Source organism: Gobio gobio, assembly GCF_949357685.1.
Source record: "Gobio gobio genome assembly, chromosome: 1".
NCBI lineage: Eukaryota > Metazoa > Chordata > Actinopteri > Cypriniformes > Gobionidae > Gobio > Gobio gobio.
This window is the reverse complement of record NC_137097.1, coordinates 58,086,086-58,100,862: the sequence shown is the minus strand read 5'-3', so window position 1 is coordinate 58,100,862 and position 14,777 is coordinate 58,086,086. Positions and strand designations below refer to the sequence as shown.

Genomic DNA, 14,777 nt, shown 5'->3' with positions numbered 1-14,777 from the left:
GCAGGTAGGCTTGGTTATTCAGTTTTTTAAGCACGAGTATGGGGCAGCGATAAGGAAGTAATCAATCATTTAACTTTATTAAAAAGATTCCGGACAAAAATTAGTACAACAGAAACACTGAATTTCAAACACAGTCCTACAATGAGCAGGGTGCAAGCAAGCCGAACAGACAGGCCTATTTATGCCGTTTCACAGCTCTTCATTTTACAGTTTCCTCTCTGGAGAGGGCAAGCTAGTTTCATCTCTAGGTACATTAGAACGCATTTGAAGCTAACCACAAAATCTAAATTCATCACTTTAACATAGGCTATGCATATTTTTGTTTCTTCTTTCTCTCATGTGAAAGTTGCATGTTTATATGAGGACATTAAGTCATTCACATTTCACAATGTCCAGTGTATGCAACATTTTGTGCAAGTTTTTTTTTTTTGTAACAATGTCATTGGTCCAAATTCTGTGTGGACGTTAAAGCCAAACCACTAATCCATCCCCTAAAAATTATCCCTCAAAATAAACTGCATTAAACATTTGGGAAAATTTCACATTACAATCTCAAGTTATATCTGTTTACAAAAAAAAGAGAAGAATATATTAAGAATAATAATATGAAAAGCAATGAAATGAAAGTTGTATATTTTGACTTCATTTGATGCTGGCATACTCAGAGTGCTCTGCCATGACGGTCTGTTTGTGAGCAGTCTTCTTAACATGGACAACAGAAGTATATGTCACTTCATCCTTGAGAGAGAGGAAAAGACAGAGATTTAGTTAAAAATAAAGTCATGTAGCCACATATGCATTTATACACAGAATACACTCTGACTGACCTCATTTTCATCTGGTTTTAAGTTTTGTCCTTGAGTTAAGCTATCAGGATTTACATCAGCCTAAAGAAAGAGACATCGTGATCTGGTACTGTATCAGCATATTAAGTATCTGAATGAGTTTCAGAGAATTTGTGCTCACCTGTTTCTCATTTTCACTACGCACTAGCTCAAGTCCATCATTGGTCATCTTTTTGGCATCTCTTCCTAGAAATGAAAAAAAGCCTCAGCCAAATTGCTGTGAAATATCAACTCAGTCTAATGTCAGACAAATCCCCAATTTGTGAAGCTAAAAGCATCAAAAAAGATTTGCAATCAATACTTGCAGCTTAAAGTTGAACATTCTACATCCGTTTGATTTAACATGTTTTTTTTTTTTATAATTCATATTAGTTACATTTCTCAAATTTGTGATGTTTACTATAATTTTGTGCTAAATAGGTTTGACAGGCCAGTCTTATTCCAATTTGTACTATTACCATCACATGTACTGTTTGTGTGTGTGTGTGTGTGTGCGCGTGTGTGTATTTGTACCTCTGTATTTCCAGTAGATCAATGCCAGTACTGCTAGTAATATTAGTACTGGAAGCAATAACAACAGAAAGAAGACTGAAACACACACACACACACACACACACACACACACACACACACACACACACACACACACACACACACACACACACACACACACACACACACACACACACACACACACACACACACACACACACACACACGTGATACTTAAATACTATATAGACACTTCAAGAAAACTTTAAAGCAAAATAGGCTGTTGTTACGTACACTTTTTGTCTTCTGTCTTTTTGGTTGTTTTTTCTTCTGTAAGAATTAGTTATATGGTTATAGCATAAACTTTGAGTTCAAAAACTGCCTGCAATCATCTACATCAGAGGATATATACTAGATCATCTTCAACAGATTTTATGAACAATACCGTATCTACTGTAATACCGTAATGCAGCAACAACAACACAGCAGAACATTTATACTGCATTTTGAGAGAAATTGGTTTCATGCAAAAATATTCCATTTACCTTTTATCTTTACCCCAATGTCTGTATAATATGAACTCTCACACCTATATGACCCTTCATCCTCCTTTCTGAGGTCAGAAATGAGCAGAGACAGATTTGCTGGAGAGTTTTCATTAAACAGCTTCAGTCTGCCATTGTAACTCTCATTTTGGAATACTTCATTTCGTTTGCCCCCAACCCTGTCTAGCTTGAGCCAGGTGAATTTGACTGTAGACTGAGGGTGGGTACAGGAGCAGGGCAGCAGAACTGATCCACCTGTGAAACCTGTTACTTCTTGAGTCCCTCCATTACCTGAAAGATGACAACCTGCAGGCAGAGAGAGAGAGTTTCTTTCTGAATGGATCAATGTGAGCTTTAGAAATTTAAGATCAGGAAGAAGAGTTTTATTATAACATCACTGAATAATAATTCAACATGCTTAAAAGTGAAATAAAGTTTCACAAGTCACACGTTCATGTAGCTTTTAGTGCATATAATCTATAATAATGGTGCATGAGACTCAATTTGAGCTTTACTTTCTGGTTAGGTTCTGTAGGATTTATAATATGACTTATATGAATATGAATATCTTCTGTTTCTATTAAAATTCACAATGATCGTCACTCAGCACTATTACAGAATCACAACCATGATGACCGATTTAATTCCACTCTGAATTCTTTTACAGTAAAAGTATTTATAAATGGACTTACCTTCAGCAAAGTGAAGCATAAAGGGGAAAAGACAGAAACACTCCCTCATGACTGATTCTCTGAACTTACTCACTCACTGATGGTCCAAACTTACACACTCGTCACTTGATTAGCGAATGTGAATTTAATGTGACTTAATTCTGTGCTGCTTGTTTTTGTTAGGTTTTCAAGAACTCAAACATGTTGCGCCATTTCCTCTTTTCATCAGCTATGTAATTGTTTCTTTTCCTGGATCATTGACACTAGTAATATGTATTTATCCTGCTGTATATATGGGACTATATCAGGATTTTTCATGTCACTACACGCTCGTGATTTAGCATTTAAAGTCACAACCACATGATCCAAACGCAAACAGACTCCATGTTTATTGCTTTTACTAAAAGGGTGCCATATTGATGTCAGCCTATAGGAAGGACCTTTTAGTGCAAGACGTTAAAGGAACACTCCACTTTTTTTGAAAATAGGCTAATTTTACAAGTCCCCTAGAGTTAAATAGTTGAGTTGAGTTTTACCGTTTTTGAACCCATTCAGCCGATCTTTGTATCTGGCGGTAGCACTTTTAGCATAGCTTAGCATACATCATTGATTCTGATCAGTCCATTAGCATCCATCTTTCTCTCATGGATGTCGTCGTCTGAGAGAGCAGAGAGTGACTAGTGTTCTGTAGAGAAGTTTGTCCGTTTAGGGCTACTGTAGAATCACGACTCCAGTCATTGGTTAAGAAACCATTGTTACTATTATAGTCACTGAATGAGGCTACACTATTTAAATGATTCCCAATGTATTAATAACGCAAGCATTTATAGTATAGAAACATTATTTCAGACAGATCTCAAAAATTAAGTTGTGTTACGCGCTTTTAACCACACAGGGGCAGTAGCTCTTTAAAGCTGCCCATGATGTAAAAAAAAAAAACGATTGAATAACTGAAAGAAAGAATTAAAAGAAGAATTAAATAGGACTTTTTTTCTTTCAAAAAAGCCCTTTTATTTTTTTGGACATGGCAATGCGACCATGGGAATCTGATGATTAAAACAGCAAAATAATAACAATTACCCATCCCTGAGGTCTTTGACGTTCAGAAAGCAGAATGCTGTGAGTGACAGTTACATGGAGTTTCAGCATGTGTGGTGGTGCTTCCCCACAGAGTTCATGGGTTTCAGCTCAGCTGGATTGCTGTCACACAAAGGGCTTCTTGGATCTGGCAGGGTTTTGTTGAAAAGTCAAGCCTAGCATGTCACTTGTCACATTAAAAATAAGGTGCTTGAGCACACTTCATCTTTAGAACTGTTCTTTGTCCACATTTAATTTCCAACCCCATTCCAATGAACATCATAGTCATTTGATCATATTATATCTGACGATTTCTTACCGTGGCAGGAAACAGCTGTCATTTTAACACAGGTTTCAGAGCAAGTCCTGTTCATTTTGCCTTTGCAACTATGAGAGAGATAAGACCTAAATGATACCATGGTAAAAATGTTCTTCTCTTTTTAAAATCATTTTGAAGCATCTAAGCCCAGCAAAAGTATTGCTTTTTTGTGTGTACAGTGTATGAGAGAGAAAAATAAAGAGAGTGAAAAGAAAGCACCAGAGACACAAGGCTAAAAAACATTCCTCTCAAAGAGCTGCATGCTTTGTTCTCCCACCATTGGTTCATACAGCTGTCTCATTATCATCTATTTTCCTATGGCTTAAAAGGTGCCTTAGGTGTTAAATAGCCATTTACAGCCATTACTTGGATATTAGATGTTTAAAAATGATCACGATGACTTTATTTACCAGTAATCAGATTTCCTAAGGTTGTGTTTTTCCGGTATTTTCAGGACGTGTGCCTGGAGAGTGTATGTGGGGAGTGATTGGCAGTTCTGCTTAAAGATTTCAGAGCAGGATGAGCTTGCCGTCTGTGAGTACAGAGCTAGGGTATGTTACTCTTCTTTTGCTGCAAGGAAAAACACACACACACACACACACACGCACGCACGCACGTGTTCATGGTGATGAGCAACAAATGTCTTTCTTCCCATACACAATTTCATAACAAAGACAAATGTAGACATATAAGCCATTTCTTAGATACATAATAATACGAGAGAACGGAATGTTATGGTTGAAGTGCACATGCCGCTTTTCTCTCTTTATCTCTCTGTCTGTCTCTGTTTTCTGTGCTGAGTCATTAGGGCTTTCTTTAATGATGGATGTTTACAGACAACCCTCTTCTTCTTTTGCCATGCAAAACAAAAGATGCAAGCTATGCACAGCTATGACAGAAACAATACATTTATTTTGTGTCCTGTTTACATACACGTATATACGGCACTCTCAGAAAAACTGATGCAAAAGCTGTCACTGGGGTGGTACCCATTCAAAAGGTACACATTTATACCTTGTTTAACCCTAAAGGGGGCAAATTAATACCTTAAATATACATATTAGCAGTGCAATTTAGTACCTAAATGGTATATATTAGTACCTTTTGAAAGGGTATCGAGTTGAGTCATGTTTTTCTGAGAGTGTATGTTATAATATTATACAGAATACTATATCCTACTGATAATTATTGACCATAAATGGCTTAGGATACTTAAGCCACACAAATTCGCATATTTGCATTTAAATAACAAAATATCAAAACAAGTGACATCAGATAAATTATGCTAGAGCATTGATTAATTTTAGTGGATGTATTAATTCAGAAACTCTTTTGATTCTATTTGTATCATATTTTTTTTTGCACTGATCTTTGTTCTGGTGTTCTTATGCCTAATTAGGCATGTCTTCATGGATTTACTGAATTAAGGAAGGAGACGTTAAAAGTCAAGTCCCTCTTATTCACTGATTACGTTGTTTCTAATGTCTGCTCTCTTAAGTGTCTCAGATGGGGCTCACCTCCCACTAAGCTGTCTGGACTAATTGATATCATGCTTGAAGACACTTTTCTGGACTTTTTAACAAAGGTCAGGAGCTTAGAAGGAGCACATGGAGGTTTAGCCTCAGAAAATGTAATAAATAAAATAAAACATTTCTGGCTCAGTAAAAAGTTAAACATTATTTCAAAAATCTAATAAAAAATCTGGGTTACAATGAGGCACTTACACTAGAATTACATTTTTAAATATGCTCACTGTTTCAATAGTATAGACGTAAATAATATGCATGTCAAAATTATTTTAGTGTGATATCACTTAATAACATTTGTATTTGTAAAGTTAAACTTCTTTGTAAAGTTATATCCAATTTTACATCTATAATGAAACATAATCTTAAAAAGACCAAAAATGGACGAGAACAACTTTACAGCTCAAATAATGCAAAATAAATGCTAAAAGAAAAGGTAACTGATATATTAAAGGGATAGTTCACTTCCGGCGGACAGCCTTCCGTATTCAACTTACGAAGAAAGTGTAGCGCTTCCCGCAGGTCTAAATGCTTACGCAGAGCTGCCAACTCTCACGCATTGGCCTTGAGACACACGCATTTGATTGGTTTCACACGCTCACACGCACAACCCCGATTTCTCACGCTGAAGTGTCAAACCGGACAGTCAAATGCCTGAAAGATGAGTTTATCTATAGATCTACCCTTTGAGCCACTCGTGATCGACTAGTTATGCTTTTGGTGAGGGGTTCAAGATAAATGTACAAATAAGCCTGTAATGAGCGAAGCGGAGCGCTGTGACACTGAGGGGTGCGTTTCCCGAAAGCGTTGTTAGCTATATGGTCGTAAGTTCCATTGTTATTAGCATAGTTAAACGAGTCAGTGTTTCCCGAAATATAGTTCCAATGAACGTTTGCAAACAACACCGCAAAGTTGAGTGGTTGAATGACAGCTCTCGACTTGTGGTAAGAAGCAGAGTTTCTTGTTTTCATGACATGTGGACTTAAATGTCCACTTTTAAACACAGCAATTCGTAAGGAAAATAAATAGTCAAGCAATGCGCACTGTTCACGCGAGCAGCTCATGACTGCCGTCTAAGAGTGGTTCTGTTCACGCTTCATCATGTGCTGTGAGTTTAACACACATTTTTAGACTAATCCTGACTCCTGAGTTTTTCATTTAAGTTGCATACATTTTGTTCTTGCACTGATGTTAAATTTGTAGCCATTTTGCTCTTTTACACCCATTTTGAGATATAGGCTACATTAGAATATTGTGTGTAATGATTCTAACAGTTTTTGCCATTGAAATGACTGGGGGGAAAGTGTCCCAATAACCCTGAATTCACCCCATACTCTTTGAAATCACAATTACATTTCATTATGTAGCTTGAAACCCCAAATATTCTTCTTCTTTAACAATTATTCAGTTATTTGTAACAATCTCATTGTAAAGAAAAAGAAAAAAGTAGATTCATTGTAACTAGCTATTTTTTGATAGTAACTTTTAGTGTAGCTACTTTTTCAAAAGGGTAGCTTGAATGTAACTTGCCTACTTAAAGTAGTTTTTTACTACAAGAGCTGCACAACAGACAGAAGAGCAACAGACAGGACAGACAGATTTTTTCCCTTTTCTTCCCTGTAAAAGTATGCTGTAGGCTGATTTATAATCAATTTGTTCTATTTAGACAAAATCATGCCTCTACATTGTGCTTTACAATTGTGTATGTGTGTGTGTGTGTGTGTGGCTGTAGGATATACTGTATATACAAAGCGTCAGATACATTTTGTCTGAATAGACAGAATTAATTATCAACCTATACTTATCTATCAAAGGCAAAAAAAAAAACATTACTACCCCATTCAAATGCTGATGCAGAGAGATTGTTTTCTGTGATGTGTGTGTGTGTGTGTGTGTGTGTGTGTGTGTGTGTGTATATATATATATATATATATTATTTTTATTTTTTTTGTGCTATTTTAGATTTCTTCGCGGCAATTTTTGTTGGCCTCACCAAATCTCACTCTTAAGTTTTTTTGAAAAGTTGGCAGCTCTGGCTTACAGTACGTCCGTCGTCATCATTGTGACAGTTACGCTTTTTTCGTAAGTTGAATATGGACGGCGGTCCACCAGAAGCTAGATATTGTTAAATGAGGATATTTTTCTTACAAAAACCCTTCTATTTTCTTCAGAAGGCCTTTATTAACCCCCCGGAGCCGTATGGATTAGTTTTATAATGGATGAATGCACTTTTTTGGTCTTTACATTTTGGGCTGCCATTCACTCCCATTATAACGCTTGCATTAGCCTGGACATATTTAATATAACTCCAATTGTATTCATCTGAAAAAAGAGTGTCATATACACATAGGATGGCTTGGGGGTGAGTAAATCATGGGGTAATTTTCTTTTTGGGTGAACTAACCCTTTAAGCTTCACATTTCAGCTTTGAAATCCTCCCAAACTGACCCCCATTTAACTCCATTGTAAATACCTTAACCTCTTTCTCTCTCTCTCTCTCTAAATTATATTTATTACAATTATATAACAAGATTTGCTGCATAATGTTATATATGTATATGTTCAATTTCTCATTAATGCAATTATCTAATCAACCAATCATATGGCAGTTGCTTCAATGCATTTAGGGGTGTGGTCCTGGTCAAGACAATCTCCTGAACTCCAAACTGAATGTCGGAATGGGAAAGAAAGGTGATTTAAGCAATTTTGAGCGTGGCATGGTTGTTGGTGCCAGACGGGCCAGTCTGAGTATTTCACAATCTGCTGCTCAGTTACTGGGATTTTCACGCACAACCTTTTCTAGGGTTTACAAGGAATGGTGTGAAAAGGGAAAAACATCCAGTATGCGGCAGTCCTGTGGGCGAAAATGCCTTGTTGATGCTAGAGGTCAGAGGAGAATGGGCCGACTGATTCAAGCTGATAGAAGAGCAACTTTGACTGAAATAACCACTCGTTACAACCGAGGTATGCAGCAAAGCATTTGTAAAGCCACAACACGCACAACCTTGAGGCGGATGGGCTACAACAGCAGAAGACCCCACAGGGTACCACTCATCTCCACTACAAATAGGAAAAAGAGGCTACAATTTGTACAAGCTCACCAAAATTGGACAGTTGAAGACTGGAAAAATCTTGCCTGGTCTGATGAGTCTCGATTTCTGTTGAGACATTCAGATGGTAGAGTCAGAATTTGGCGTAAACAGAATGAGAACATGGATCCATCATGCCTTGTTACCACTGTGCAGGCTGGTGGTGGTGGTGTAATGGTGTGGGGAATGCTTTCTTGGCACACTGTAGTGCCAATTGGGCATCGTTTAAATGCAACGGCCTACCTGAGCATTGTTTCTGACCATGTCCATCCCTTTATGACCACCATGTACCCATCCTCTGATGGCTACTTCCAGCAGGATAATGCACCATGTCACAAAGCTCAAATCATTTCAAATTGGTTTCTTGAACATGACAATGAGTTCACTGTACTAAAATGGCCCCCACAGGCACCAGATGTCAACCCAATAGAGCATCTTTGGGATGTGGTGGAACGGGAGCTTCGTGCCCTGGATGTGCATCCCACAAATCTCCATCAACTGCAAGATGCTATCCTATCAATATGGGCCAACATTTCTAAAGAATGCTTTCAGCACCTTGTTGAATAAATGCCACGTAGAATTAAGGCAGTTCTGAAGGCGAAAGGGGGTCAAACACAGTATTAGTATGGTGTTCCTAATAATCCTTTAGGTGTGTGTGTGTGTGTGTGTATATATATATATATATATATATATTATATAAACAAGGGACTAGTCAAAATTATTTTTGTGGTAATCAACATTATGCAGCAAATATTGTTATATAATTGTTATAAATGTAATCAACAATTTGCAGCAAATATTGTCCATCAAACCCAACTTACAGAACTTACTGAAAAATTTCTTTAAAACCTTTTTTTTCTGTAAAATTGAAAGATGTTTCGAGCTGCTAGATGCTTTGTGCTGCTAGATGCTATGACTCAGGCGCAACATTAACCAGTCAAACATTGACTCCTTACGTCACAGAAACAGGAAATGTGAAAAAAATGTAGATGTCAGCTGGCCTTTTATGGCTGTGATCCGGCTAAGAAGAGCTTCTGATTGGACATGACGAGAGCATCATTGGCTTTGCTCCTCCATGCGCTCCTCTCTCTTTTCACAGTGAAGTTGTTTGTGTGTGTGTACGTTACATTTTTTTGAGCCTCAGCAAATTAATTGAGCACCAGGCTCATGTTTAATCAGACACATGCACTGTCACTACGAGCTGAACTGCCTGCTGGGTAGCATGTGGCAAACATAGCAGCTGAACAACATCAAATGCTGAGCGATTTACAAAAAGACAGAATTGCTGTCTTGCAATTCCACCTGGAAGCACTTCCACCTGCATTACACATCTGGTTTTACATGTTCGCGCCTTAAATATGATGATTGGCCAGTTTATACTCTAAATATGCAGATTGACCATATGCTGGTTTTAAAATGTTTGAAGCTTTAGTAGATCTGCAAGCAATGCAAGTGTCTCCGACTTTTTCTTTCCGCAGAATAGCAGGGTTGACAGGACTAATTTAGTTCCCTTGAAGCAAATCTTGCAAATATGAAACTTAAAGGTTGCTGGTTTTGAATATCAAAGGGCAATAAATGAGTGAATGGTTAAGCCAATGGTAACCATTACTTTAAACTTAAATGTTAAGCACTGCTGTTGTCTCTGGGAAAGAGCTCACATATGGGTGCGAATGAGTGATCTTTTTTTTTTTTTATACATCACACATAAAACGCACACACACACTTGATACTGTATGTTCAAGTCTATCCACAGGCTCTTTGCTTTAATGCAGTGTCACATTTGATTTCCGTAAGGTGTTAAATGACCTTTGAATCAGACTCCTCTAGGTCCGTCTGACTATACCAACCCGTCTACTGCATTTCTGACTAAAGTATGTGCACATTAACAATGTGCATGACTTGTACACGCAAAGATAGTAATGTGAAAACAGTAGGAGTGCTTTGCCAAATCTTTTGCGTTTTCACTGTGGGTACCTCCAGTATCACACATGGACTGACAGAGCCGGTATTTGGGATTACACTCTTGGACAAGCTGATCCCTTTGATGTGGTAACATGTGCTTGCATGCTAAAATATGAAGAGATGAGTGGCAGAGAAGAATAGGGGGATTGTGTGAACAAGAGACCCTCTGCGTCAGAGGCTTAATCTGAACAGAAAATGTGTGTAATAAAGCAACAACATAAAGTTTCCTGGTTTCCCTCATGCTAATGAATAGTAATGACTATTTCAGTTGCAATATCTACAATTATACAACTCCCTTACTGCAAAAATAATAAATAGCCAAAAATCACATACAAATACAATGATTTAAATAGTTGCAGGCCAACCATGAAATAAATATTTACTAAATCAAATAGTCATTTTTGTGTTCTCGCCAACAAAACCATAATAGGTTTGTATTTTAGAAAGTTTAGAATTTAAGAAGCAAAAGTTAAGCTGATTTTTAAGACGCTAATGCATTTTAATGTGAAACAGGCAATAGCTTAAAGTCTTCTGAAACCATTCAATGGCTTATTGTGTGGAACAGACCAAAATGTGTTTTGTTATTTCTTCAATACTGTAGCTGTTCTTATCACTCTCATGAATGTTCTTGAGAGAAGTATGGCAAATGCACAATTCAAATTGTTCTTTGGAGTTGGATCTTTATTTCATTGCTAATTAGTTCACAAACCATCAGTGTTGGGCGTTGTTGTAGCGGAGTAATTTAACGTGTTATAATTTCCAATATTGTAATTGGAGTATAGTTCCAAGCCCAGGTCACTATATTTTACAGCTGCGTTACATCGTTGCCAACAAAATGTAGTGTTTTATCATCTAGATTGTAAAAAAGGGAAATAGCTTTTTTCAAAGTAAGCCTCAGGTAGTCTGACACACGCGACGTCATCTACCTGATACCTTCTTTGACTGGTAAACACAGCGAGGCGGTTAACTTTCTACTAACTAAAACAAACTCGGCATGCAGAGAGAAAAGTATGTGGTCTGTTTCTGGAAAAACAATTATTATTTTTTAATGTTTTAATTTCTGTCAAAGGCAAGAATATTAATGTACGGCTAGATGTGATAAAAACACATCATGAAATAGTTATATGTGTTGCCTATCAACAACCTACACATCCCAGCATAAACGTTCTTGTTATTAATAAAGTGATTATGTTCACAAACCACTATAATTTGTATAGGCAAGCATATAGACTAGCAGAAGAAATAGGTTCCCATGTACCTGTTTGGCTTTTTTTTTGGGATCCTAATGGTGTCTTGTTAAGAATTTTTGATGTTGCCGAGGTCAACTGATGTCCCATGGGGTTCGTTTGGCGGCCATCTTGAAGTGATGTCATCACGAATGGGGAAAAATGCATATTTTCATGACTCCTGATCCACACAACATGCAAAGACAAATGAACCAACTTTTTCATATAATTCTGACACCAGGAATCAAATGGAAAGGTCATTGACATGCTATAACCACTCTTTATTGGTTAAAAACAGGAAAATAACACATTTCAGGCTCATAACAATGTAACATTTGCTATTTTGTATTGCAAATTTAGTCACATGAAACTAATTTATTCTGTTATAACAATTGCGCGGTTATTAAATTGATCACGTCCATAATCATCATCCTTCTCATCATCAATCTCCAACTCAGCCTCTTCCTCCTCATTATCACTGACAACACCAGCACAAAAACACAAACCCATCGATTCGCTTCAGAAGGCCTTTATTAACCCCCCCCATTAAAACACTTGGATTAGCCTGGACATTTTGTAATGTAACTCCGATTGTATTCGTCTGAAAGAAGAATGTCATTTACACCTACGATGGCTTGAGGGTGAGTAAATGATGGGATATTTTTCATTTTTGGGTGAACTATCCCTTTAAGTCGAGAGTCAATTTTGCTCGTTTGCCCCCCTGCCAAGTCTCACTCATCCCCCACATCCAGCGGGTGAACTATAGAGTGGCCTGTTACAAATGGGCAGCTGAACTGGCAGCCAGTTCCAATTATAAATATAGCGTAACCATTGCCTTACCTAAATGCAGCAAAACATACGTGTTTTCTTCAAATTCTCAATGAATTGCATATCTCAGCACTGGACAAAAACTGTGGGGGGATTCTAACTTTAACACGTCAGATGGCCATTGCTTTCAAGAAGTCATCGGATATGTTTGTGATTTATATTAGTTTCAATGCTCTCAAGAGCACAATCACCAAATCTGTTTATGTTTATGAGAGTATTCGCGAGAGTAACGTAACTAGTAATGTAACTAATTACTTTTGAAATAAAGTAATCAGAACAGTAACTCGATTACTTTTAAATAGAGTAATCAGTATAATCAGTATCACTTGCACAACACTGCAAACCATCTAAATGATTTTAACTGCTCTGGTTTTCAAGTTCATTTCAACTCATTGATTCAATGATCCAGTTGCAGCAGTTCACAGCTCACTGGACAGTGAATGGAAATACATTTGAGTGAGGAACAGATCAAAATTTAAATTTATCATATGACTTCAGAAGACTTTAAATATTGTGCACGTGTTTTGTGTTGTTTTTGAAGCTTGAAAGTCCCTATTCATTGTATAAAAGAGCAACCAGCACAGTGTTCAGAATTCCTCCTGTAAAGACCCTGCTTGTTAGAAACAAATAATGATGATTTCATTACAGTTTTTTTGTATTGCTTTAAACTCAGTTTGCTATTTTCAAAATTCTAAACACCATTCTCTACATTACCCACATCACTCAAACCTAACAGCTCGTTTAATTTAGAAAACACTGCTATTTAAATGCCACACTCATTTGCTGATTACCTAAATTACATAAATTGATCATTTAGTAATCAAACCGTAGTGTTTTGAGAGATAAATTATACTCCTTACATTTCTGTTTATAGTGTAGCCTATATATATATATATATATATATATATATATATATATATATATATATATATATATATATATATATATATATATATATATATATATATATATATATATATATATATATATATATATATATATATATATATATATATATATATATATATATATATATATATATATATATATATATATATATATTTATATATATATATATAATATATATATATAATATATATATATATATATTATATATATATATATATACACGCACTTCAACTATGAGAGACAGAATGAGAAAAATCATTTCTGATTTTTAAAGAGTTTATTTGCAAATATGGTGGAAAATAAATATTTGGTCAATAACAAAAGTTCATCTCAATACTTTGTTATATACCCTTTGTTGGCAATGACAGAGGTCAAACGTTTTCTGTAGGTCTCCACAAGGTTTGGCCCATTCCTCCATGCAGATCTCATCTAGAGCAGTGATGTTTTGGGGCTGTCGCTGGGCAGCCATTTTCAACGGATTTTCAACTCCCTCCAAAGATTTTCTATGGGGTTGAGATCTGGAGACTGGCTAGGCCACTCCAGGACCTTGAAATGCTTCTTACGAAGCCACTCCTTCGTTGCCCGGGTGGTGTGTTTGGGATCATTGTCATGCTGAAAGACCCAGCCACTTTTCATCTTCAATGCTCTTACTGAGGGAAGGAGGTTGTTAGCCAAGATCTTGCGATACATGGCCCCATTCATTCTTTCCTTTACACGGATCAGTCGTCCTGGTCCCTTTGCAGAAAAAGAGCCCCAAAGCATGATGTTTCCTCCCCCATGCTTCACAGTAGGTATGCTGTTCTTTGGATGCAACTCAGCATTCTTTCTCCTCCAAACACGACAAGTTGAGTTTTTACTAACACAGAAATAGCATTTTTGGAAGAGGTAATAGAGTTTTGATTGAAGTACTTTTGCAAGAGATGTCTGACATTTTGCATCGTGTGTGTGTGTGTGTGTGTGTGTGTGTGTGTGTGTGTGTGTGTGTGTGTGTGTGTGTGTGTTGTGGTTTTGTGTGTAAAGTTTTGAGAAGTGGAGCCATAGTTTTAAAAACTGTAATGTAAATATATTTTGAAAAACTGTAATTGATATCATTGAGAGCTATTAAGCTAAACAGATTTGGTAATGGATGAGCTTGAGGATGAGCAATTAATGCAATTTATTAAATACAGAATAGGAAAAAGGTGGAACTGGTAAGGTGGAGAGATGCTGGAAGAATTGTCACAGTAATGAGGTATAAGCATTTGCTTGTAGCCTATATCTTTGCAATAATTGGCAGTAATAAATGAAC

General features: G+C 36.7%; 1 protein-coding gene across 1 annotated transcript; it reads right to left on the bottom strand.

Annotated features, from left to right (window-relative positions):
- Nucleotides 1-51: 51 nt before the first annotated feature.
- Nucleotides 52-2,761, bottom strand: LOC307126783 (uncharacterized protein). Its single transcript, XM_079817490.1, has 7 exons — nt 2,575-2,761; nt 1,883-2,188; nt 1,632-1,667; nt 1,359-1,433; nt 967-1,031; nt 828-887; nt 52-738 (listed from the first exon to the last, which is right to left on the bottom strand). Exons 1-7 carry the CDS (start codon nt 2,621-2,623, stop codon nt 643-645), a joined length of 687 nt encoding a protein of 228 aa, XP_079673616.1. The 5' UTR covers nt 2,624-2,761; the 3' UTR covers nt 52-642.
- Nucleotides 2,762-14,777: the final 12,016 nt, after the last annotated feature.